Source organism: Dromiciops gliroides, chromosome 3 (assembly GCF_019393635.1).
Source record: "Dromiciops gliroides isolate mDroGli1 chromosome 3, mDroGli1.pri, whole genome shotgun sequence".
Classification (NCBI taxonomy): Eukaryota; Metazoa; Chordata; class Mammalia; order Microbiotheria; family Microbiotheriidae; genus Dromiciops; species Dromiciops gliroides.
The window spans coordinates 257,780,963-257,807,624 of record NC_057863.1 but is presented as its reverse complement, the minus strand read 5'-3'; the positions used below and the strand labels follow the sequence as shown (position 1 = coordinate 257,807,624).

Sequence of the window (26,662 nt, the reverse complement as noted above, 5' to 3'; positions counted from 1 at the left end):
TTACTTGGAGAGCAAGTAGGCCTGGTATTATTTTCAGACCAGAGCACAGGCCAGGTGAGTGAAGAAGGTGCCGCTCCTTAAACTATACCACCTGAGACCCCCTGAAGCTTTGGACAATGCATCCTGGAAACAGTACCTCACTTTAAGAGGGAGTAAAATCAAGTAAAAGATGGCAAGAAGAGCAGACAAAGAAATATGCAGACCATAAAAAGGTTTTTTAGTGACAAGGAAGATCAAGGTGCACCCTCAAAATAGGATAGCAACATCAGGGCTCCTATACCCAAAACTTCCAAGAAAAATATGAGTTGGTCTTAGGCCATACAGGCACTCAAAAAGGATTTTGAAGATAACATAAGAGAGGTAGAGGAAAAAATGAAAAGAGAAATGAGAGTGATGCAGGAAAGTCATGAAAAAAAGTCAACACATTGAAAAGCCAAATGGAAAAGCTCTATGAAGAAAATAATTGCCTAAGAATTAGGATTGAACAAATAGAAGCTAGTGACTTTATGAGAAACCAAGACACAATAAAACAAATCCAAATAATCAAAAATAAAAAGGGCAATGTGAAATATCTTCTTGGAAAAATAGCTGACCTTTAAAATAGATCCAGGAGAAATAATTTGAAAATTATTGGATTATCTGAAAACCATGATCAAAATAAGAGCTTAGATATCATCTTCCAAGAGATTTTCAGGGAAAATTGCCCTGATATTCTAGAAACAGAAGGTAAAATAGAAATAGAAAGAATCCACCAATCACCTCCTGAAAGAGATCCCAAAATGAAAACCTCCAGGAATATTATAGCCAAATTCCAGAGCTCCCAGGTCAAGGAGAAAATACTGCTAGTAGCCAGAAAGAAATAATTGAAGTACTGTGGAGACACAGTCAGGATAGCACAAGATCTATCATCTTCTACATTAAAGAATCAGAGGGCATGGAATATGATATTCCAGGGGGCAAAGGAATTGGGATTATAACCAAGAATCACCTACCCAGGAAAATGTAGTATAATTTTTTCAGGAGAAAAATGGGACTTCAATGATAAAGAAGACTTTCTGGTATTCCTGATAAAAAGACCTGAACTGAATAGAAAATTTGACTTTCAAATATAAGTACCTGGAGAAGCATAAAAAGGTGAACCAGAAAAAGAAATCAAGAGGGATGTTACAAGTTTAAACTGTTTACATTCCTAAATGGGAAGATGATACTTGTAACTCATAAGAACTTTCTCAGTATTATGGCAGATGATAGGAATAAATTTAGACAGAGGGCACAGGTGGGATTGATTATGAAGTGATGATATCTGTAAAGCATTTATTTTTTATCATTTTTTTTTTTTGTGGAGCGGTTGGGGTTGGGTGGCATGCCTAGGGTCAAGCAATGGGTAATTGTCTTGTGTCTGAGGATTTGGGCTGGTTTCCTCCTGGGTCCATGTTGGGTTCTTTGTCCACTGTGTCACCTAGTTGCCCCATGATGACATCTTTAGGGTAAAATTGAGGGGTGAGAGGATTACACTGGGGGAGGGGTAAAGGGAGATAGAATGGAGTGAAATCTCACATGAAAGAAGCAGGAAAGGGCTTATGGAGTTGGGGGAGAGATGGGGGAGGAAGAGGGCACTAAAAGAGCCGTACACTCATCAGAACTGACTCAAAGACCTTAATTTCATCAGTTTGCTTAAGGAGGGAATAATATACATTCAATAGGGTAGAGTAATCTATCTAACCCTTCAGGAGGGTAGGAGGGGAAGAGAATAAGGAGAGAGGGGTGAAAGAAGGGACGGCAGATTGGGGGAGGTGGTAGTCAGAAGCAAAACACTTTTGAAGAGGGACAGGGTGAAAGAAGATAGAAAATGAAGTAAATATCACAGGGGAGGGAATAGGATGAAGGGAAACAGTTAACAATAGTAATTGTGAAAAAGTTTTGAAGCAGAGGCAAGAGTAATATGAGGATGATAATGGTAATGATGAAGATTGATGGATTGATGATTAGATGAATATGAGAATTGATTGAGAAGGATTGATTGATGAGAACTGATTGATGATGATGAGGATTGATTGATGATGATAAAACATATATTGTTTTGCTGGACTACCATGAAGAAAATTCTTTGTCAGGTATAAGGTACTGTATACATGTTTTCTATTACTGTTTTTTGTTGTTGTTGTTTAGAATTTTATTTTCCAAATTACATGTAAAAGAAAATTTTGACATCAATTTTTTAAAACTTTGTGTTCCAACTTTTCTTCCTCCCTCCCTTCCCACCCCCCACCCCAAGAACTCAAGCAATTCAATGGAAGTTATACATGAGTAGTCATGGAAAACATCTCTACATTAGCTAGGTTGTGAGAGAAAACAGACAAAAACAAGACTTCAGATTAATGAGTTGTTAAAAAAAATGTTTTTCAGTCTGTTTTCAGATACCATCAATTCTTTCTCTGTAGGTGTATTGCAATTTTCTTAAGTCCTTCAGAGTTATAGTGGATCACTGCCTTGCTGAAAATAACCACGTGCTTCCCAGCAGATCATCTTACACTATTGCTGTTATTTTGTATACAGTACATTTCTCTCTGCCTCAATTCATGTGGGCCTTTCCAGGTTTTTCTGATGACATCCTGTTCATCATATCTTTTATAAAGTACCTTAAACTTGATAAAGAATTTTCTTCACAATAGCTCAGCAGAGTAGGTACCATACGTTTTGCCATTGTAGTCAATCATCATAACTATTTCCCTCCATCTTATTCCCTTCCAATGATATTTACTCTATTTTTATCTTATTTTGACGTATTCCTCCTCAAAAGCATTTTGCTACTGCCTTCCCCCTCCCCCACTCTACCCTCCCTTCATTCACCCCTCCCTCCTTATCCTCTTCCCCTCTTACTTTCCTGTAGGGTTAAATAGATTACTCCTCCCAATTGTGTGTGTGTGTGTGTGTGTGTGTGTGTGTGTGTGTTATTCCCTCCTTGAGCCCATTCTGGTGAGGTTAAGGTCTTTGAGCTAATTCTGTTTTCTAAATGTTTCTTCCTCCCTCCCTCCTCAACTCTCCCTATCAAATCAAGTAATTCCATATATGTACTGTTATGCAGAACATCTTCAACTTCCTCAAAAGTGTTTTGCTTTTTACAGCTCCCTCTCCTAAACATCCCTTCCCTCCTTCCCTTCTTCTCCCACCCCCTCCCCCTTACCTCCTTCCATACCCACTTTTCCACAGGGCAAAAATATATTATGATACCCACTTGAGTATGTATGTTATTCCTTCTTTGAACCAATTCTGATGATAGTAAGGTTCACTCACTGCCCTATTCCTTCCCCCTCTTCCACTCCCTATCATAAACTTTTTTCTTATTTCCTTTATGTGAGCTACCTCTCCCCATTCCCCCTTTCCCCTTCCCCCTCCCCAGTCTATTCCTCCTACCCCTCAACCTTATTTTAAAAATGTCATCATGAGTTAGCTAGGTGCCACAGTGGACAAAGCACCATCTCTAGACCCAGGAGTCCCTGAGCCCAAATCTGGCCCCAGACATAAGACACCCCACTCTGCCCCACAAAGGACAAGGATAAACAAAAAATGAATGCTTTACAGATATCATCCCTTCATATTCAGTTCAGACATGTGTCCTCTGTGTATTCCTTACTGAGACAGTTCTTATTACTTGGAAGTATTATCTTCTCATGTAAGAATGTAAACAGTTTAACCTTTTTTTTTTTAAAGTATTCTATCATTTTCCAGTTACATGTAGAAATAGTTTGCAACATTTTTTTTTTTGCAGGGCAATGAGGGTTAAGTGATTTGCCCAGGGTCACACAGCTAGTTAAGTGTCAAGTGTCTGAGGCCAGATTTGAACTCAGGTACTCCTGAATCCAGGGCCAGTGCTTTATCTACTATGCCACCTAGCTGCCCCCAGTTTAACCTTTTAATGTCCCTCATTGTTTCTTTTTCCTGTTTACCTTTTTATGCTTCTCCAGGGTATTGTATTCAAAAGTAAAATTTTCTATTCAGTTCAGGTCTTTTCATCACAAGTGTCTGAAAGTCCTCTTTTTCATTGAAGTGCCATCTTTTTCTCTGAAAGATTATACACAGTTTTGCTGCATAAGTGATTCTTGGCTATAGTCCCAGTTCCTTTGCCCTCTAGAATATCATATTCCATGCCCTCTGGTCCTTTAATGTAGATCTTGTTTTATTGTTATTGGAGCTCCACAATATTTGAATTCCTTTTTTTCTATCTGCTTGCATAATTTTCTCCTTGACCTGGGAGTTGTGGAATTTGGCTATAATATTCCTGGAGGTTTTCCTTTTGGGATCTCTTTCAGGAGGATATTGGTGGATTTTTAAATTTCTATTTTGCCTTCTTCTTCTAGAATACCAGGGCAATTTTCCCTTACAATTTCTTGGAAAATGATGTATAAGCACTCTCTCTCAGCCATGTACTGCTGAGAAAAAGGTAATTTCCTTTCTTTCCCCATTCAATTTTCTCCAGACATCTATCATATCTAACTTTTCTAGCATTCTATTCACTTCTTTAACTTCTTTCTTATTTATTTGTTGTTATATTTGTCTAATTTTGAGAGTGGAAGGTTCGGATGCCCCACTAGTATAGTTTTATTGTCTGTTTCCTCTTGTAACTCATTTAACTTCTCCTCTAAGAATGTGGATGCTATACCATTTGGTGCATGCATGTTTAGTATTGATATTACTTCATTATCTATGGTACCTTTGTTTGTTTGTTTGTTTTTGGTCAGGGCAATGAGGCTTAAGCGACTTGCCCAGGGTCACACAGCTAGTAAGTATCAAGTGTCTGAGGCTGGATTTGAACTCAGAGACTCCTGAATCCAGGACCGGTGCTTTATCCACTGTGCCACCTAACTGCACCTATGTTACCTTTTAATAGGATGTAGTTTCCTTCCTTAGCTCTTTTAATTATATCTATTTTTCTTTTGTTTTGTCTGAGATAAGGATTGCTACCCCTGCTTTTTTAACTTCAGCTGAAGCATAGTATATTCTGCTCCAACCCTTTACCTTTACTCTGTGTGTATCTCCCTGTTTCAAATGTGTTTCTTATAAACAACATATTGTAGGATTCTGGTTTTTAATCCACTCTGCTCCATTCACATTCACATTCACATTCACAGTTAAGATTACTAACTGTTTATTACCTCCATCCCCTTTTCCCCTTTGTTTGTACTCTTTTCCCCTTCTTTCACCCTATTCCTCCTGACAAGTGTTTAGCTTCTGATTACTGCCTCCCTCAATCTGCCCTCAGTTTTATCAGCCTCCCTTCCTTTTTTTCTCCTTTCTCACCCTGTTTCTGCCCTCCGTTCTATCAATACCACCCTTTTCTTCTTCCCCTTTTGCTTCCTTAAAGAGTAAGCTAAGATTCTTTATACAAATGGGAGTGTATGTTATTCCCTCTTGAACCAAATCTGATGAGAGTAAGGTTGAAACAATGCTCACTCCTCCATTCTTTCCCTTTATTGTAATGGGTTCTTTTTGTGCCTCTTCATATGATGTAATTAACCCCACTCCACCTACCCCTTTCTCTCCTCCCTTTAATCTCCTTTTATTTTGCCCCTTAAGTTTCTTTATATCATCACATCAAAGTCAATTTAATAACAATACCTTAATAGAGATACATATACCAAGAGTTAAAAGTATTATCCTCCCTCATAGGGATGTAAACAGTTTAACTTTATTGAATAACCTTTCCCCCCAACCCCCTTGTTTACCTCTTTATATTTCTCTTGAGTCTTGTATTTGGAGATCAAATTTTCTATTCAGTTCTAGTCTTTTCTTCAGAAACCCTTGGAAGTTCCCTATTTAATTGAACATCCATCTCATCCCCTGAAATAGAATGATCAGTTTTCCTGGGTAGTTGATTATTGGTTGTAATCCAAGCTTCTTTGCCTTCCTGAATATCATATTCCAAGCCTTTCCATCCTTTAATTTTGAAGCTGCCAGATACTGTGCAATCCTGACTGTGGCTCCATTATATTTAAATTGTTTCTTTCTGGCTGCTTGGAGTATTTTCTCCTTCACCTGATAATTCTGGAATTTGGCTATATTCCTTGGAGTTTTCCTTTCGGGGTGTCTTTCAGGAGGTGATTGCTGGACTCCTTCAGTGATGATTTTATCCTCTGATTCTACAATTTCAGGGCAATTCTCCTTGATAATTTCATGGAACATGGTATCTGGACTCCTTTTCTTATCATGGCTTTCAGGTAGTCCAATAATTCTCAGATTATCTCTTCTGGATCTATTTTGCATGTCAGTTGTCTTTCCCATGAGGCATTTCACATTTTCTTCTATTTTCTCAATCTTTTAATTCTGCTTGACAGATTTTTGGTGTCTCATAGAGTCATTAGCTTCTATCTCCCCAATTTTAATTTTTAAGGCATTATTTTCTTCAGTAAGCTTTTGCACTTCCTTTTCCATTTGGACAATTTTTTCTCCCATTTGGCCATTTTTTTCCTCCCTTTTGGCCAATTTTTTCTCCCATTTGGCTATTTTTTTTTCTGTCATTTGGCCAATTGTATTTTTTAAGGAATTGTTTTCCTCAATTTTTGTGCTTCTTTTTCCAGTGTAACTCTCATTTCTCTCATTTCTTTTTTCCATTTTTTCTTCTACCTCTCTCATTTGGTTTTCAAAAGCCTTTTTGAGCTCTTCAAAGAAGGCTTTTTGGTCTTGAGACAAGATCATCTTCCCACTTGAGTCTTCACTTATAGGCATTTTGACAAACTCATCTGAGTTTGAGCTTTGGTCTTCCCTTTCACCATAGAAGCTATCAATGGTAAGGGTCCTTTTTTATTTCCTGCTCATGTTGTAGCCTATTTTTATATTTATTTATTTATTTTTTTACTTTCAACAAACATTTATTTTATTTTTTCCAGTTACATGTTTAGAGTTCCAAATTTTCCTCCCCCCTCCACAAGATCCCAACCAGGTTATATATGTACAATCCACAAGTGTTCTTTTTTATCAGTTCTTTCTATGGGGGTGCATAGTAAGCTTCCTCATTAGTTCCTTGGGATTGTCTTCGATCATTGCATTGCTGAGAGTTGTTAAGTCATCCACAATTGCTCATTGAACAATACTGCTGTCACTATGCACAATGTCCTCCCAGCTCTGTTCACTTCACTATACATCGATGTTCATTAGTCTTTCCAGGTTTTTGGGGGATCATCCTGTTTGTCATTTCCTGTAGCACAAGACCATTCCACTACAATCATATAACACAGCTTTTTCCATCATTCCTCAATTGATGGACATTCCCTAGATTCTCAATTCCTGGACTGCACCAAGAGTTGCTATGAATATTTTTTGTACAATTTTCCCCCTTTTCTATTTTTTATGATTACTATTGTTAACTGTTTCCCTTCCATCCTACTCCCTTCCCCATGATATTTATTCTATTATCCATCATCTTTCATCCTATCACTCTTCAAAAGGGATTTGCTTCTGTCTGTCCCCTCCCCCACTCTGCCCTTCCTTCTTTTGTCCCTCTCTCTTTATCCCCTTCCCCTCCTATTTTCCTGCAGGGTTAGAGAGATTACTCCACCCAATTGAGTGTGTACATTATTCCCTCCTGGAGCCAATTTTGATGAGTGTTAGGCTCATTTGCAGCACAGATTAAATAGATTACTCCACCCAGTTGGGTGTGTGTGTTGTAACCTATTTTTAAATTTATAAAGTTGAAGTCTGCTCCTGGGACACAGGGGTAACTGTTGCACACTCTCAGTTGTATCAAACTGTAGAAATGCCAAGATGCCCACTGAGTCAAGCTGTGCTTAAGTGATCTACCCACTGAGCTGAGCTATGTTGAGCTGAGCTGTGCTGAGCCGTGCTGAGCCAAGCCATACTGAGCCACCCTCCCCTTTCACCCAGGTGAGACAGATCTTTCCTGAAGTCTTCTAAATTATCTCAAATAGGAAGATTGTGTCTCTCTGTCTTTTTGTGGGTTCTTTTGTTCCAGAATCTGTTTAGAGGCTTGATTTAATGTTATTTTTGAGGGAAACATGGGAAAGCTCAGGAAACTTCCTGGCTTCTCTCTGCCGTCTTGGCTCCACCCCCAGAACTTACTCCAAACCCCCCACCTATCTAGAGATAAAGAACTCTGATGTTCTTCTCCATATTGAAAGGGAAAATGACAAAGTGGATGAAATAATTAGACAAGTCTCTGGCCAGGTTCATTTGGCTATAATTTTTACTAGTTTTGAGATCCTGGGCAAAATGTTTAATCAAAGATTCAGTTTTCTCATTTGTAAAATCAAGATAATGTTAAAATTCCTGCTTACCTCACAGAAGTATTTTGAGTCTTTTTAGAAACCATGAAGTGTTGTGTAACTATTGAGGATTTTTCGTTATGCCTTCTCAATTCTTTGAAAATAAGCCAATGAGAGCAAATTATTTTACATATATAATTAAACTTCGTATGCCCTCTTAATATGTCCTTCTTCTGAAGAATCAGTATGGAGGGAAATTGACAAACTGAATCTTAATTTTTAAATGTGATAATAATAGCAATTTGAAAATAAATTAAATTGATATGACCAACCAGCTAGAAGACTAAGCATTTAATCCAGTCCACATGAACTCTCAGAAACAAAACAAAACCCAAGGGAAGGAATACATTAGAAGCAAAGCAACTGCAGTTGTAGGACAAGAAAAAAAGAAGCTCAAAATGATAATAGTTTTATGTATTAAGAGGGGAAGGAAGCCAAACATTAAGTTGCTCACTTAGGAAAACTCCTCCATCTGCCTCCATGCTCAGGTAGGGGAAACAAATACATTTGAGAGTTTCTGCTTTGAGATCTCTTTAGAAATTTCCTTCCTGTTATGGTCTCTGCTGATACATTTGACACCTGCCTTTCCACCATGACTATATTGCAATAAGCTGTATCAACTCTACACAGTGTAGCTGTTATTTTTGGAGGGAAAAGGAAAATTATGTTTCCTGCTTCTTGAGGAGTCACCTAGCTTAGGTAACCCAAAAGAAACAGAAATTATGTCTAGAACACACACTCTACCCTATTACTAACCCGTGAAGAGTGACTGATGATTATTTGGTTCAGAAAATTAAAGATCAGAAGGAACTAAGGCAGGAAACCCAGCAGGCACAGCTGGAGCAAGACTGTAGGAAGGGGAATCAGAGGTCAGCTGGGGAAAGTCCTGTTTCCCTTCCACCTGGAAGTAACTTGGGCCAGTGACAGAGGATGGTGAAGAGGAAATTCCCCAATGGGAGGGGACTCTGAGGTCCTTTGAGGTCTAGTCCCAACATTCATTATTGAAAGGGAGGAGTCAGAAAGTGACAGGAAAATTTGAAGGGGGGGGGGTTGAAAGCTAAAACCAACAAAGACCTCAAGAGCATAAAAGTTCCATTCAATATCAAGAGAGAAGATACTAAAGTTAGAAATGCTTAGCACAATATCTGTTACAAAATAGGTATTTAATAAATTCTGTTGACATTGACTACCAACACCTTAAGGAAATAAACAACTACAAGTGAATATTAGGGGCAGCTAGGTGGAGTCAGGAGTACCTGAGTTCAAATCCGGCCTCAGACACTTACTAGCTGTATGACCCTGGGCAAGTCACTTAACCCCAACCCCCTCACTTAAAAAATCAAACAAACAAACAAACAAAAAAACCCAACAAGTGAATATTACAAGAAAAAAAGAAGAGTATTGACACCCAGTGAAACCCAAAACTTTTGTATTCCCACAAGAACATGGAATTACAGTAGAATATTTCAGAATGATTCAAAAGAGAATTCAGACTCTTGAGAGAAGTTTAGAGGGGAATAAAGAGCAGAATTTATAAACATTTCTAGAGACTTAGTATTGAAGAATTTAGTATTCTATATTGATATTTGGTATTGAAAGAAAAAAAAATAAAGAGTAGTATACTGAGAACCTAGGGAGAAGATAATATCAGTCTCAAGAGAGTGGTAAACAGTATTAAAGGCTGTAAACAGGTCAAAAAGAATGAGGATTGAAAAAAATGCCATATGAACTCATTGGTAACTTTGGAGATAGTAACTTTGGTGGAATGTTGAGGTCAGAAGTCAGATTGCAGGGAATTAAGAAGACAGTGAAAGGAAAGTGGAGGCATCTATTGTAGATTACCTTCTTGAGTTTCACCACGAAAAGCATAAGAGATATAGGGCAATAAACAGTGGGAAAAGAAGGAGAAAGTAAGAGTTTTTGGGACAAGGATGTCAGGTGCACATTTGTAAGAAGTAGGGACAAAACCAGTAGTGAGGAAGAAATTGAAGATAAATGAGTTATTGGGGATATCAAAGAGGGCAAGTTGCATAAGATGATCAGTTAAAATGGGATCACTTGTAGAGGGAGAGAGCTTTTCCTTCATAAAGAGCAGAGTTACCTCATCATGTGACATGGAAGAGAAAGTGATAGAGGGCATCCAATTGATATCAGATGACAAAGACAGGGAGCAGGGAGAGCTTATGGTAAAAGGCCTCTTTTATTTCAGTAAAATACAGAGTTCACTTCTTAACTGAAAAGGGCAGGAAAGAGGAGCTAAGGAAAATTTGAGGATGGATGAAAAGATTTAGAGAGTAGAAGAGTGAATCAAGAAGGAAGATATCAAAAGATTACTGGTGGCAATGTCAGCTCAAATGTGGAGTGGATTCAGCCAAAAATGTTTTGTGATTTTCTCCACTTTCATTCAGCAGCATGTGTATGGGAGCAAAAGCAGCAAATGGTAGGAGTGATCCAAGGCTATGGTTTGGTATGGCACAATTGGCAACAGATAAGGCACTGTTAGAGAAAAAGACAGTATATAGTTGAACTGGTAAACTTAGTAACAAAGATGAGGAAAAGAGTATAGAATGAATACTATAATGGAGGTAGCTTGAGAGAGAACTGAGGGGTGAAGTGATTGGAGGTCATGCTGTAGACAAAGAATCAGATTTCTTAAGGGAAAAGATGGGGAGAGGTGGAAAGTATATAGAATATGGTAGATAAGGGGACTTGGGAATTTTTTAATATGGACGTGTGCATTTCTGGGCGATAGCAAATTTAAGAGTATCACCATCTTTGTGTGAGGCTGAGTTGTGATGGAGAAGTAGTTCATAGAAAGAGAGATGGTTGAGGAATTAAAGTATTTGAGGGAGAGTCATCATGTATGCCAAAATCCTTATGAAGGCAGGAGTCAGGGAGGAGAGAAAAATTGTCAGCTGGGTATTGAACTCATTAAGATAGGAAGGAAAGCAATCTGAAGATCTGTAGGCAACAGCAAGCAGGATTTTGATTAGGTGGAAGATGTGGATTGCATGAACTTCAAAGGAGAGGCTATTGAGTGATAGAGGTGGGGAGAGAAAATGATCTAGCCACTCTGGAAAGCAATTTGCAATTATCCCCCTAAAGCTATGAAATTCTGCATACACTTCAACCCAGCGATAACATTACTAGATTTACAATCCCAAGGAAATAAAAGAAATAGGTAAAGGACCCATATGTACAAAAATATTTATAGCAGTTCTTTTTGGAACTGGTTTGGAATGAAATTGAAACTGAGTGTATGCCCATAAGTTGGGGAATGATTGAACATATCATGGTACATGAATGTGAAGAATACTATGATGGCATAAAAAATGATGAAGGGAAAAATTTCAACAAAATCCTGAAAGACTTATATGAACAAGCAGTGAAAGAGTAGAGTCAGCAGCACAATTAATATAAAAAGAGCGTTATAAAAATAAATTTGAAAGACTTTAGCATACTCATCAATGCAATGATTAAAAAGAATTCCAGAGGACCAATGATGAAATATTCTACTCACTTCCTGAGACATAAGTGATAGACTAAAATGTAGACTGAGACATATATGCACACATACATGTATATACCTATATTGATATATGGACACATACATACATGTAGGTATGTATATACACACATGCATAGCTATGTACATGTAGTATATATAGAGAGAGACATGGCCAATGTGGAAACTTGTTTTTCTTCACCATCCATATTTGTTTCAAGAAATTTTACTTTTTAAGTTTTGGTTAAGGAAGATAACAGGGAAAGAAGGCAAATTTTGGTTAATTGAAAAATAATATTTACTGTAATTTTTTTAAAAAATGCATGAACACACAAGACAAACCAATCCATTTTTGGAAAACTCTAATTGTTAGGAAACCTTTTCATACCCTGATTTTTTTCTCTTTGTGCCTACTACAAATTTTGCCTGCTCCTTTCTGGACAGAATAGTACAAATCTAATAACTTATATGATAGGTCTTCAAATACTTGAAGACAAATATCATGTACTATATCTAAAAAAACCCAACCCTACCAGAAAAATGAACACAGAATCTTTATTAAGCACTTAGTATTTGCAAGGAACTTGTCTTAGTACTGGAGATAGAAAGATAAAAAAAAAGAACTCTTCCCCTCAAGAAACTCTTATTTTATGTTTTGCATACATGAATTTTATTATTCTGTAGCTCACATTTTGCCTTTTATTTACAAAAATAATTTTAGATACTTCATCAAATGCTTGCTAAAATTTCTACAACATTTTCTTGAGCAAACAGGCTAGTAATTCTGCCAATGACATTCTTTTCCTTTTTCATAACCAAACCCTAGTACAGGGCCTGGACCACATCAAGTAGTTAATAAATGTATCCTAGATCTAATTGAATTGTAGAAAATGAATTGAAATCAACCTGATTCAAACTGTCATCAAATAATCATGTTGGCACATAATGCTTCTTGTTTGTCTTCCTAGATGCTCACAAACCAACACTAAAAATATGTTTTAAGGCTTCACCAAGAGCAAAAACAACAAATGTATTGAAACAGCTTTTAGACTCCACTGTCTCCTTTGTTTTGAAAAATCGAACAGTTCTCTTTTGTTCTCTACAATTCTTCATAGATTTTTCCAGGTTAGAAATCCCTTCATCTAAACAAATAATTCATTGTACTTTGTGGCATACATATTATTAATTTTCTTTTCTTAAATGTTATTTATTTTATTCTGAACTTCAGAAATAAAATAAGCATTTCCATAACAGTAAAATGGAATAAAAAGATGATTGTACATCAAATTGCAAATACAACCTGATATTCCTTTTAAGTATAAGATAAATTTATCTTGTAGTGTTCTTTTTTTTCTGTTTTTTTTCTCTGCCCACCATGAAAGATGGATAGTATTAGGCATAAGTATGTGTATTTGTATATACACATATATATGCATACTTGCATATATATTAAATGTATCTAAAACCATTTTATACATTTATTTATCAGTTCTTCCTTCATACATCCTTTGTAGTTAATCATTTTCCATAAGACTTACAATGACATTTTTCTTCCATATTTTGTTCAATGGATTTCTTACACCAAAATTTTTATTTGGAAAATTAGATAAGTAACAAAGAAGTAAATATGTGGAGCACTCGACTTTTCTATAAAATCTAATTTCTCTCAAATAAGAAATGTATACAAGAGGAAATCTACAAGTTGTATCCATCAGGTAAAATGTCAATACCCTAATGAAGTGACAACCTGAAAAATTAAATAGCAGAGAAGGTTATTCCCTTATGTACAGCACCCTCCCTCTATCAACTCCCATATTCTGATCAGTTGGCACAAGACCCAATGGTTTATGTTCTGGGGTTCATTTAACATATTGATTTTGAAAAAAATATAAGAGATAACTTAAGGAATATAGGCCTCCCAGCAGAACATGGCAAGTCAAGGAACCTGAACATCATGATGTAAGAAATAATATAAGAAAATTGCCCATAAAGTCTGAATACAGAAAAAGTCCCAAATAAAAGAATTCATAGATTGCTGCCAAAAATAAACAAGTAAACAGATAAAAAAATGTTACAAACTCTACAATTCATCAAAGTCAAATTTAATAATTCCAATGTCAAACAAATTCTGTAAGGGACCAGTAGATTGTAAAATTGATGTAAGTTATATAGATGAACATGCTACTTTTGTGGGAATTCTTGATTTCCCTTGATGCTTTCTGAATTTTTTAGTTAATATTAACCTCACTTGACCAAAACCTGTCCTGCAGGATATAAAAAAATTTACTAAAGAGCCTTAAGTATTACTTAGATAAGAAGTCAAAATAATAATCTCAAATATTTCAGCTCCTTGGTAACATGTAAATCTGCCTCATCAATGATGTTTTTGTAAATCCTCTATTTGTAGTTTGTTCTTTTTTTAATCATAAAAGTATTTTATTATTTTCTATTTACATGTAGAGATAGTTTTCAACATTTGTTTTTATAAGATTTCTAGTTCCAGATTTTTCTTCCTTCCTCCCTTTCCTCCCCCCTCCCCAAGACAGCAAGCAATCTGATACAGCTTATCTATTTACAACCACATTAGACATGTTTCTGCATTAGTCATGTTGTGAAAGAAGAATCAGAACAAAAGGGTAAATCCTTGAAAAAGAAAAAACAAAACATACAAAAACGTAGAAATGGTATGGTTCAATTTGCATCTAGATTCCACAGTTCTTTTTTTCTGGATGTGGAGAGCATTTTCTACCATGAGTCCTTTGGAATTATCTTGGACCATTGTATTGCTGAGAAGAGTTAAATCTATCACAGTTGATCATTACACACATTACATTTACTCTATGTGTATCTCTCTGCTTCAAATGTATTTCTTGTAAACAACATATAGTAGGAATCCAGTTTTAATCTACTCTGCTATTTGCTTCCATTTTATGGGAGAATTTATCCCATTCATATTCACAGTTATGATTACTAACTGATGATTTCCCTCCATCCTCTTTTCCCCTTAGATTGTATGCTTTTGTTTCTTCTTTCACCCTATTCCTCCTCACCCAGTGTTTTGCTTCTGACCACTGCCTCCCTCAATATGCCTTCCCTTTGATCAGCTGCTCTTCCTTTTCTTTCCCCTTTCCTCCCCTGCTTCTGCCCTCCCTTCTGTCAATACCACCCTTTCCCTGTTTTCCTTAAAGAAGAAGCTAAGTTTCTTTATCCAAATGGTTGTATATGCTGTTCCCTCTTTAAACTAAATTTGTTGAGAGTAAGGTAGAAACAATTCTCATCACTCCCTCCTTTCCCTCTATTGTAAAAGGATTTTTTTGTGCCTCTTCATATGATGTAATTAACCCCATTATAGCTCCATTTCCCTCTCCTCCCCCTATTCTTTCATTCTGTCCCTTAAGTTTCTTTATATCATCATATCAAAGTCTATTTTGTAACTATAACCTAATAGAGATATAGGTCTCAAGAGTTAAAAGTATTATCTTCCCAAGGGCAGCTAGATGGCACAGTGGATAAAATATTGTCCCTGGATTCAGCAGTACCTGAGTTCAAATACAGCCTCAGACGCTTGACATTTACTAGTTGTGTGACCCTGGGCAAGTGACTTTACCCTCATTTCCTTGCCAAAAGAAAAACAACATATTATCTTCCCTTATAGGGATGTCAACAGTTTAAACTTATTGAATAACTTTTTCCCCCTGTTTCCCTTTTTATACTTCTCTTGAGTCTTATATTTGGAGATCAAATTTTCTTTTCAGTTCTGTTCTTTTCTTCAGGAAACCTTGGAAGTTCTCTATTTAATTGAATGTCCAACTTTTCCCTTGAAAGAGAATGCACAGTTTTGCTGGGTAGTTGATTCTTGGTTGTAATCAAAGCTTTTTTGCCTTCCTGAATATCATATTCCAAGCCTTTCCATCCTTTAATGTTGAAGCTGCCAGGTCCTGTGTAATCCTGACTGTGGTTCCATGATATTTAAATAGTTTCTTTCTGACTGCTTGGAGTATTTTATCCTTCACCCAATAATTCTGTAATTTGGCTACAATACTCCTTAGAGTTTTCCTTTTGGGGTATCTTCCAGAAGGTGATCAGTGGATTCTTTTAATGATGATTTTATCCTCTGATTCTCCAATATCAGGGAAGTTGTCCTTGATAATTCCTTGAATATGGTGTCTAGACTCTTTTTTTTTTTTTTTTGGTAGAAGCCCTTTATTAGCAGAATTGCATCATCTTCAGAAAAATGTGAAGCCATTCACCTGGATCAGGTCTAGTTCCTAACAAAGGTTGGGCCTTCCTGGAACACGCAAAGAACCGACAACTTTTAGGTTGCCAACACTTAATTACCACCTCCCAACAAGGAACTAAGATGGCTTATTGTGTGAAATAAGCAGTGGGTCAACAGGCTACTTCTCTGACTGTGAGTTTGATAAATGAGCACAGTCAGCTGCACATAATCTGGCTGAGACAGCTCAGGATTAGCAGCACTGGAGGCTTACACTGAAGGCGTGCAAATCTTAGATCCCCACAACAACCCTGTGAGGTAGGTGCTCTCTTAAAACTCCTTAGAACATAAAACAAAACACAGAGAGGTTATTGTGACTGCTTTTTCAAGGCAGGGCATGAGCTTGGTTCTTATTGACAGGATTAACTTGTTTCATTATGATCTCTACCTCTTAAGCATAACCTCAAACATACAAATGTGACACGGACATGCAGGTAACAGTAATTTAAACTATATCACAACACACACATTACCTGAACGCATGAATGCAATCCATGAAACACATTAAGGGCAAGACAAACCTAACATTTTGTTGTCTTTTTTTTTTTGGATGTCTGCATCTTAGCAGACAGCTTCCAAAATAGGGAGGGCAGGCTTACTATTATTTCCTTCTTATGGGGAGGGCAGTCGTAGTATTTCCTTCTTATCTAGGGCAATGAGGCTATTGATGGATCTGGTGATTGATGGATCAATGATTAGATAGATGACATGGTAAAGGGGGTGGGTGGTAGAATGGGGAATATGTAGAATGTCTTTCGTTGTACTGGCCATTCTTTACAGTCCGAGTTTGGTCCTCCTCCAGTGTCTCCTCTTTGAATTGTACCTGATCTTATTACCAGTTTTCATTTGAATCCATTGAGGAATGGGATGATTCTGCTTCTGTTTCTTGGCCAGGAACCTCTTGATTCTGAATGTTTTATGAAAGGACATGATGATGAGATGACAGCCGAGCTTCCACTACGATGGCTGGATGGGCAAAAAAGGGTGTCTAGACTCTTGATTATGGCTTTCAGGTGGTTCAATAATTCTTAGATTATCTCTTCTGGATCTATTTTTCCAGGTCTTTCCAATGAAGTATTTCACGTTTTCTTCTATTTTTTTAATCTTTTGATTCTGCTTGAAAGATTCTTGGTCTATCATGGAGTCATTACCTTTCATCTGCCCAATTTTAATTTTAAGTCTACTTTCCTTGGTGAGCTTTTATACCTCCTTTTTCATTTGGCCAATTGTATTTTTTAAAGAATTGTTTACTTCAGTCAATTTTTGTGCTTCCTTTTCCAAGCTGTTGATGATTTTTTCATAATTTTCTTGTGTAACTCTCATTTCTTTTCCCATTTTTTCTTCTACCACTTCCATTTGATTATTAAAAACCTTTTTGAGCTCTTCCCAGAAGGCTTTGTGGTCTTGAGAACAATTCTTCTCCCTTGTGTCTTCACATGTAGGCATTTTGATAGTATTGTCCTCATCTGAGTTTGAGTTTTTGTCTTCCCTGTTGCCATAGAAACTGTCAATACTAATGCTACTTTTCTGTTTTTTACTCATATTGTAGCCTATTTTTAATCTTATAAAGTTGAGGTCTGCTTGTGGGGCACAGAGGCCCTCTTACAGGCTTCTTGTGCTGGGGGATATAGTTTCTTCTTTGAGACATCTGTGAATTTTGGATTCCTCACTGCCCTGAACTTGCTCTCTGCACTGGGATGGCTTGGCCAATTTGCACCTGTCCTGTAGCTGGTTCTCTATCTGGATGTTTGCCCTTTCATCCAGAGCTGGTAGGTCTCCCAAATGGACTTCTGCATTACTAGCCTGCTGAGCCAGGACCCAGGAGCCTCAGTTGCTGGTCTTTGCTGTCACTTAAGAGACTCCAACTAACTTGTTCAGACTCCCCCCCCACACACACACACATACCCCATACATGCTACTTTTGTGGGAATTTTTTATTTCCTTTGATACTTTCTCAATTTTTTTTGGTTAATATTAACCTCGCCTGACCAAAACCTGCTCTGCAGGATATAAAAATAATTACTAAAAAACCTTAAGCATTATTTAGATACAGAGTCAAAAGTATAATCTCAACTGTTTCAGCTCCTTGGTAATATGTAAGTACTCCTCATCAATGGCCTTTTTGTGAATCCTCTAATTGTAGTTTAATCTGTAATGTGATTTAGTTTACCTATAGAAATTATTTGATGAAATATTTTTTCCCTTAGGGTATGTATGAGATTATGATTCTGTTTAACTATTTGTTCAATTTTTATGATAGTGAATGAAGCATGGGATTATGGATCTATTTTCTCTTTAACTTTTATAGGTTAAGAAGAATATACAAAACCACAAAATTTAAATTAATTATTTTTCTGTCATTCTGATGTAATTTTACCTATGAAAACTTATAAGAATCCTAATGATTCTTTAGGCTTTCTCTTAGGCCTAAACTATGCTTCAGTGTAATAATAAAAACTAGTTTTTTACCTCTATAATTTCTGCATTGTGTTAAATACATTCTTGGAAAGAATAACACTCCACTTGACCTCAGAAAAGAGTTATTTCTCACTGCCAATCAAATCTCAGATGGACAATACACAGATATGAGATAGACTCAGGCTACAGAGTGAGATATAATGGTGGTTGTTTTTGTTTTTTTTTACATTGATTCTGCTGAAATTATAATTTTTTTGCTTTGCAAATTTGTTTTAAGAGCTTTTTTCTTTATTCCCCCCACCCATGTGACAAGGTTGGAGGGTGAGAAAATGAACTTTTTGTTTATTAAGAAATAAATGTTAAAAAGGAAATGAATATTGAAAGTTATGAATAAAAATTATAAAAAATAAATTTAAAAAATATATATGGAAGGTGGAAGCAAGAAAAGGTATTAAATAATGAATATAAACCCATGCCATAGGCCTTTAAGAGTACATTAGGGGCATTAAAGCTTACTTAGTGTCAGGCACAATAAAACTCAGAATACTATGAGACTGTCAGTGAATAAAAGGACAACAAAATATAGCTTTAGCAATGCTGTCATGGGACCCAGGAAGAGGAAAATCAAAGAAAACAAAGAACCACTGCTTGAACTAGGTAGGACTATAATAATGCAAATGGAAGAGAGGACAAATCAATTATGTTCCCTGTCAAATAAAATTATCTGTGAAAAAGACTTGAGGGTGAGGCAGTAGCAGGTGCCCTTCATATATTCAAGTCAGCTGGTACAAAGTAAATCCCAAAGTACTGAAATAGTAGCAAATTTGATTCTGTCAGTTCAGTCAACAATTATTTATTGAGTACCTACTGTTAAGGGCTAAAATTCTAGCTAGACTATCTAAAATATCTAATGAGTGGTCACCAATAAGTTATAAGCTTTAGCAAGAGTTAGACTTTTAAGCATTTATTAAGGAGAATAAGAATTTGGTAGAGAGAGAGAGAAAAGCCTACATTCATTTATCTAAGGAAGAGCACATTTCTAGCTCCCTTCTCTGCTGGAGTTCTCAGGAAAGAGCCCCAGTCAGAGCACCAGGCTCTTCCTTCCTTACTCCCACAAGCAAATGTCACTTCCTGACACCAAAGAAAAGACCCATGGTTTTGCCCTCAGAGACGTTCACTTCATGGTGCAGCTTTTCTACAGTAAGTCTCCAGCAGGTGGCATCATTCCAATCATTACACTACTATGTACCAGGCACTGTGCTTTGTGATCTATGAACAACAAGAAGGAAGTAAGAAAGGCTAAATACAGGCCAATTTATTTCTGATCAAAAATTGGAAGAAGTTGGAGTTTACAAACTATAAGAAAATGACTTTGGTTTCTGGGAATTTTGTTGAATGTATTATTAGAGAAATAGGATATTTCAAAAGGCAAGTGATGATCATTAAGCCAAAGCATGGGGGCAGCTAGGTGGCGCAGTGGATAGAGCACTGGCCCTGGATTCTGAAGGACCTGAGTTCAAATCCAGCCTCAGACACTTAACACTTATTAGCTGTGTGACCCTGGGCAGGTCACTTAACCCCAATCGCCTCACACACACACTCACACACACAAAAGACAAAGCATGGTTTCAAATGGAAGAAATACCTCATTTCATTTTTGACAGGATAAGTATAATGCTATAATGTACCATTATTTCAGCAATGCAAAGTCTCTCATGCTATCCTTATAAACAAGATGGAGTACAAATTCCACTTCAGATTTAGAATATCTATGTAACACTGAGAAAATCAACTTCTCTCAGTCTTAGTTTTCTCATCTATAAAATGAGCATAATATTAACACCTACCTCATAGAGTTGTTTTGAGGATGGAAAGGACCACTTATATAAAGCACTTTGAAAATAATGATTTGTAGTATTACAGGGAAGAATAGCAGAAAGAAATACAGCCAATCTCCCCCCTCCAAAAAAAAAATCAAAGTTAAGTCAAATTTCCAACCCAGGTTTGACAAGAGAGGTTTGCAGACACCAGAGATTGGATCTAAGAAGCAGCCTATTGCATAGAGAATTTTACTGTGCAGGTACTGAAAGAGAACCGAGAATGTGCACCACGGTAAAACGTGGTCACAGACTCATATAGGATATACATGGCTTTGTGCAGGAGTAGGTAGCAACTGACAGATCTCTCACTCATTATCTAGTTTTGGGTCAGATCTAAAGCAAATTAAGGAAGGGATTTACATCTAGGAGAGGAGTTCCAGGTCAAAGACAAGCCATAAAGAATAGTCTGTGTATAGTGGAGCAAGTTAAGAAACAAATTTAAAAAACAAACAGGAGTTATATGATTCAGATACCAGGAGTGGAACAGTGTATCTGTTCCATCTTTTAACCCAGTTTGAAGCCTACATAAGAATAACAAAGCAAGAATCTCAGATCAAAGTAGAGCAGGAAGTTCTGTCACTCTGAACTTGAGCTTTCCAGCATGATGATAATGACTCAATCTAAGCATATTTTACTACACATCAATCATGGACAAGCCCACAAGTATGTTGCTCAGAATCAAATCAAAGTCAGGAATTCGCAGATCATAGCCCAAGAGGACAGTAAGAAGAATTCTCCTTAGATCAGACCACTTTGCCAATGCTGAAAGCTTTCAAGTCCAGAGCCTGAGCTATTACTTAGATTTTGGAGCTATTACTTAGATTTTGGAGATATATATATATATATAACACTCAATATCTAGAAGGCTCAGTGGATAGAGTGCTGGACACAGAGTCAGGAAGACCTGAATTCAAATTGACCTCAGATCTTAGTAGCTATGTGACCTTGGGCAAGTCATTTAACCTCTGCCTTAATCCACTTAAGAAAGGAATTTCAAACCATTCCAGTATCATTGCTGAGAAAACACCATATGGTCTCATAAATAGCTGGTCATGACTGAATGTGACTGAACAATAACTTCCTTCTAAAAGCAGCAGAAGAATCCAAGAACATAGAAGCTTAGCACAGTTGTTCATTACCTTTAAAAGTATACAAAACACATCTCAAATTTAAAGTCTAAGATAAAGAATTAGGATGAAAGAGCCTGTGGTTACTTACAGACCAGAACACAGGCCAGGTGAGCTGAGAATGTACCTCTCCTTAAATCTTACCACCTGGGACACAAGCTTGGGACACTGCAGCCTGGAAGCAGTGTCCCACTTTAAGAAGGACTCAAAAGTCAAGAAATAGGCTGGCAAGATGAGCAGGCAAAAAAAGGTGAGGATCATAGAAAGTTTCTTTAGTGACAAGGAAGATTGAGGTGTATCCTTAGAAGAGGATAGCAACATCAGGGCTCCTACATCCAAAGCTTCCAAGAAAAATATGAATTGGTCTTAGGCCATAAAGGTGCTCAAAAAAGGACTTTGAAGATAAAGTAAGAGAGGAAGAGGAAAAAATGGAAAGAGAAATGAGAGGGATGCAGGAAAGTAATGAAAAAAAAGTAAACAGTTTGAAAAACCAAATAGAAAAGCTCTGTGAAGAAAATAATTGCCTAAGAATTAGACTTGAACAAATGGAAGCTAAAAACTTTATAAGAAACCAAGACACAATAAAGCAAATCTAAATTAATGAAAAAACAGAGGGCAATGTGAAATATCTTCTTGGAAAAATAGCTGACCTGGAAAATAGGTCCAGGAGAGATAATTTGAAAATTATTGGATTATCTGAAAACCATGATTAAGAGTTTAGATATCATCTTCCAAGAGATTGTCAGGAAAAATTGTCCTGATATCATAGAAGCAGAAGGTAAAATAGAAATTGAAAGAATCTACCAATCACCTCCTGAAAGAGATCCCAAAATGAAAACCTCCAGGAATATTATAGCCAAATTCCAGAGCTCCCAGGTCAAGGAGAAAATACTGCTAGCAGCGAGAAAGAAATAATTCAAGTACTGTGGAGCCACAGTCAGGATAGCACAAGATCTATCATCTTCTACATTAAAGTATCAGAGGGCATAGAATATGATATTCCAGAGGGCAAAGCAAACCAAGAATCACCTACCCAGCAAAACTGAATCTTTCAGGGGGAAAAATGAGACTTCAGTGATAAAGAGGACTTTCTGGTATTCCTGATAAAAAGACCTGAACTGAATAGAAAACTTGACTTTCAAATACAAGACCCTATAGAATCATAAAAAGGTAAACAGGAAAAAGAAATCAAAAGGGATGTTACAAGGTTAAACTGGTACATTCCTACATGGGAAGATGATACATCTAACTCATAAGATCTCTCTCAGTATTAAGGCAGATGATAGGAATAAATGTAGGCAGAGGCTACAGGTCAGAATTGATTATGAAGGGATGATATGTGTAAAGTATTTATTTTTTGTTTCTATTTTTTTGTGGGTCAGCCAGAGGTGGGTGGTATGCCCAGGGCCACACAGCTGGTGAGTGTCTTGTGTCTGAGGCTGGGTTTGGGCTTGGTACCTTCAGGTTCCAGAGAGGGTGCTTTGTCCACTGTTTCACCTAGCTGCCCCATGATGACATCTTTAGGGTAAAACTGAGGGGTGAGAGGATTACATAGGAAGAAAGGGAAAGGGAGAGGTGAAATGAGGGAGTAGTGGGGGAGTGAATGAACCTTACACTCATCAGAATTATCTCAAAGAGGGAATAACATACACACTCAAGTGGGTATAGTAATGTATCTTGCCCTGCAGAAAAGTGCAAGAGGAAGGGGATGGGGGGGGGGTGGAGGAAGGGATGGCAGATTGGGGGAGAGTCAGTCAGAAGCAAAACACCTTTGAGGAGGAATAGGGTAAAAGAAGATAGAAAATGGAGTGAATATCTTGGGGACTGAATAGGATAGAGGGAAGCAGCAATAGTTACTGGGGAAAAAATTTGAAGCAGAGGCAAGAACAATGCATGATGATGATGATGGTGGTGGTGGTGGTGGTGGTACTTACTTTGCTGAGCTAATGTGAAGAAAATTCTTTGTCAGGTTTATAAGGTAATATATAAATTTTGGCTATTATTGTTGCTGCAATAATCAACCTTGTGCTTGTTTTATAAGGAAATCTCCCTTTAAAGTACTATGTAAATATAGTTTACTATTAAAAAAAAACATAAGCAGGATGCTATCAGAAAAACTTGGGAAGACTTATATGAGTTGATTCAAAATGGAATGTACTGTATACAAAATAACAGAAATATTGTAAGATTGTCTGCTGTGAATGACTTAGCTATTTTCAGTAGTGCAGTGATCCAAGACAATTCTGAAGGATTTATGAAAAAAAAATACAATTCATCTGCAGAGAAAGAACTGATGGTATCTTAATACAGATGGAAGTATATTTCATTGTTATTAGTTCCTATTTCTAAAGTATTTTTTTCCAAATATGTTTCATATGACTGTACATATATAGCTTATGTTGAATTGCTTGAGTTCTTAAGAGGGGATAGGGAGGAAGGAAGAGAATTTGGAACACAAAGTTATAAAAATCGATATTACAATTTGTTCTTTTGTTTGTTTGTTTGTTTGTTTTTAGTGAGGTTATTGGGGTTAAGTGACTTGCCCAGGGTCACACAGCTAGTAAGTTTTAAGTGTCTGAGGCCGGATTTGAACTCAGGTACTCCTGACTCCAGGGCTGGTGCTCTATCTACTGTGCCACCTAGCTGCCCCTACAATTTGTTTTTGCATGTAAGGTGGCAAAATTCTAAATAAACATATATGCAATAAAAAAATTTAAAAATTAAATTAAATTTTTAAAAAGACCTTTAATAAAAGAAGTGATTTTCAATCAATCCTGATGAAAAATCCGAGCTGTATAGAAAGCTATCTAGGAACAAGCAAGAGAAATATCAAAAGGTAAACATGAAAATGTAATAATAAGTTACTAAATAAGAATAAGTGCTGCTTATGTTATAATATGTGGAGAAGATAATGTGTCTTGTCAACCCTTAGTCTTCGATCACTCTCACTATATGCTGCATTCACTTCTTTATACCTGCTGCTGAAAGTAGGTAGAGAAAATCACAGAATTGTCCAGATTTCACAACATATTTACATTTCTTATCAATTGGGTTTTCTTGGTGCTAAGCAATCTTTTTACATCTCCCTTATTAGCTCACTCTTTCACTCACCAGAGCAACTCTTCCAAACTTTTTCATCCCTCCTCAAATTTCCCATAGTTCCCCATATTTCCCCAATTGCCCCATATTTTCCTGCAAAATTTGAAAGCATTCACTGAGAATTTCTTCTACTCTCTTCCTTAAATCACATCACCCAGATGTCTTCTACCACTCCCTTCTCCTTCATTCCTTTCTCACATGATGAGGTGGTACTTCTGTTTACCAAGGCAAAACCCTCTACCCTACAAATCATGTTCAAGTAGTGATCCCTTTCCTGTTTATCTCCTCTATCATATTTCCCACTTTATCACCCTCTATCATATAGGATGGTCTCTCTCATTTGTCTTTAATCTCCCCCTGTCTATTGGCTACTCCCTATTACATACAAACATGCCTATGTCTTTTCCATCCAAAAGAACTCTCACTTCATCTATCCATCCCTGATATGATCCCATCTCTCTCCTGACTTGTGTGGCTAAACTTGAAAAAGCCATCAATAATAATTTCTTTCACTTCTCTCCTATCAGTCTCTTCTTAACCTTCTATAGTCAAGCTATCTACCTCATTATTCACCAGAAACTGGCTTCCTTAAAAGGAACTAATAATCACTTAATTGTCAAATCGAGTGAACTTTTCTCAATTTTCATCCTTCTTGACCCTTCTGCAGTCTTTAACATTGTCAATCACTCTCTTCTACTTGACACGCTCTTCTCTCTAGGTTTTTACAATATTAATATCTCCTAGCTTGCTTCCTACCTCTCTGACCACTCCTTCTCAGGCTCTTTTGCTGGATCTTCATCTCAGTCACACCTGGTACCCATGGGCGCCCCCACAGGGCCTGGGCCTTCTTCTATACAGTTTCACTTGATTTCATCAACTTCAAAGGATTTAATTACCATCTCTATACAGATGGTTCTCATATCTACCTATCCTACTCTAACCTCTCTGTTGACCTCCAGTCTCATATCTCCAATTGTCTTTCAGTTATCTAGAACTGGATGTCTTCAGATATCTAGAACATCATAAATTCAGTATGTCCAAAACCAAACCCATTCTCTTTCTCCCTATACTATATCCCATTCTAAACTTTCCTATTCTTGTTGAGAGCAACATTATTTTCTTAGTTCCTCAGGCTCACAACATAGAAGAACTCCTTACTATTTCTTATTCCCCACTTCCCTCTATATTCAATCTGTTGCCACAGCTTGTTAACTTAACCTTTGTAACACCTCTTGAATATAACTACTTTCCTCTGATACTACCACCTCCCTGGTGCAAACCCTCATTTCCTTGGACTGGACTATTTAAGAACTTGCTGGTTGGTCTGTCAGCTACAATTCTTTTCCCATTTCAATCCATCCTCCACTCATCCACTAAAGTAATTTTTCCTAAAGTGCCAGTACGTCCCTGTAATTTTTTTATTCAATAAATTTTAGTGGCTTTCTATCACCTTCAGAATTAACTATAAAACCCTCTATCATTTAAAGTCATTCATTCTATAGTTTTCTTGCTTCCAATTTTATTAATTTCTCCTTTAATTTTCAGGTTTTCTAATTTAGTATTTAATTGGGGATTTTAAATTTGTTCTTTTTTGGCTTTTTAAGTTGCATGCCCAATTCATTGATCTCCTTTTTCTTTTTTTATTGATGTAAGTATTTAGAGATATAACATTTCCCCTAAGCACTGCTTAGCTGTATCCCATAGATTGTGGTATGTTGTCTCATTATCGTCATTCTCTTGGATGAAGTTATTGATTGTTTCTATGATTTGTTGTTTGACCCACTCATTCTTTAGAATGAAATTATTTAGTTTCCAATTAATTTTCAGTCTACCTTTCCATAGCTCTTTATCACATGTAATTTTTATTGCATCATGATCTGAGAAGCATTCAAAGTCATTCATAGCCTAGACTCCCCCTTTCTAGTCTTCTTACAACTTACACCACTCCCTTCCCATGTATCCTTCAATCAGTGGTGTCCTTGCTGTTCCTCACACAAAACAATCCATCTCCCAAATCCAGGAAACTTTTCCTTGCCTTCCTACTTTATTCTCCTCCTCCTTAAACCTCCTCCTTATCTTTT

The 26,662-nt window shown here is 36.8% G+C and overlaps 2 protein-coding genes across 2 annotated transcripts in view; both read right to left on the bottom strand.

The window, feature by feature from the left end:
* DSCAM (DS cell adhesion molecule) overlaps window positions 1–26,662 on the bottom strand; it is a 715,945-nt gene that overhangs the window by 453,826 nt on the left and 235,457 nt on the right. The gene's annotated exons all lie outside the window — the stretch shown is intronic.
* LOC122750838 (60S ribosomal protein L39-like) lies at window positions 16,484–16,987 on the bottom strand. Its single transcript, XM_043997665.1, has one exon. The coding sequence runs from the start codon at window positions 16,985–16,987 to the stop codon at window positions 16,832–16,834; it is 156 nt and encodes a 51-aa protein (XP_043853600.1). The 3' UTR covers window positions 16,484–16,831.

Excerpts from the sequence above, each read along its gene's own strand:
- LOC122750838 (XM_043997665.1), bottom strand. The coding sequence starts at position 16,987 with ATGTCCTTTCATAAAACATTCAGAATCAAGAGGTTCCTGGCCAAGAAA.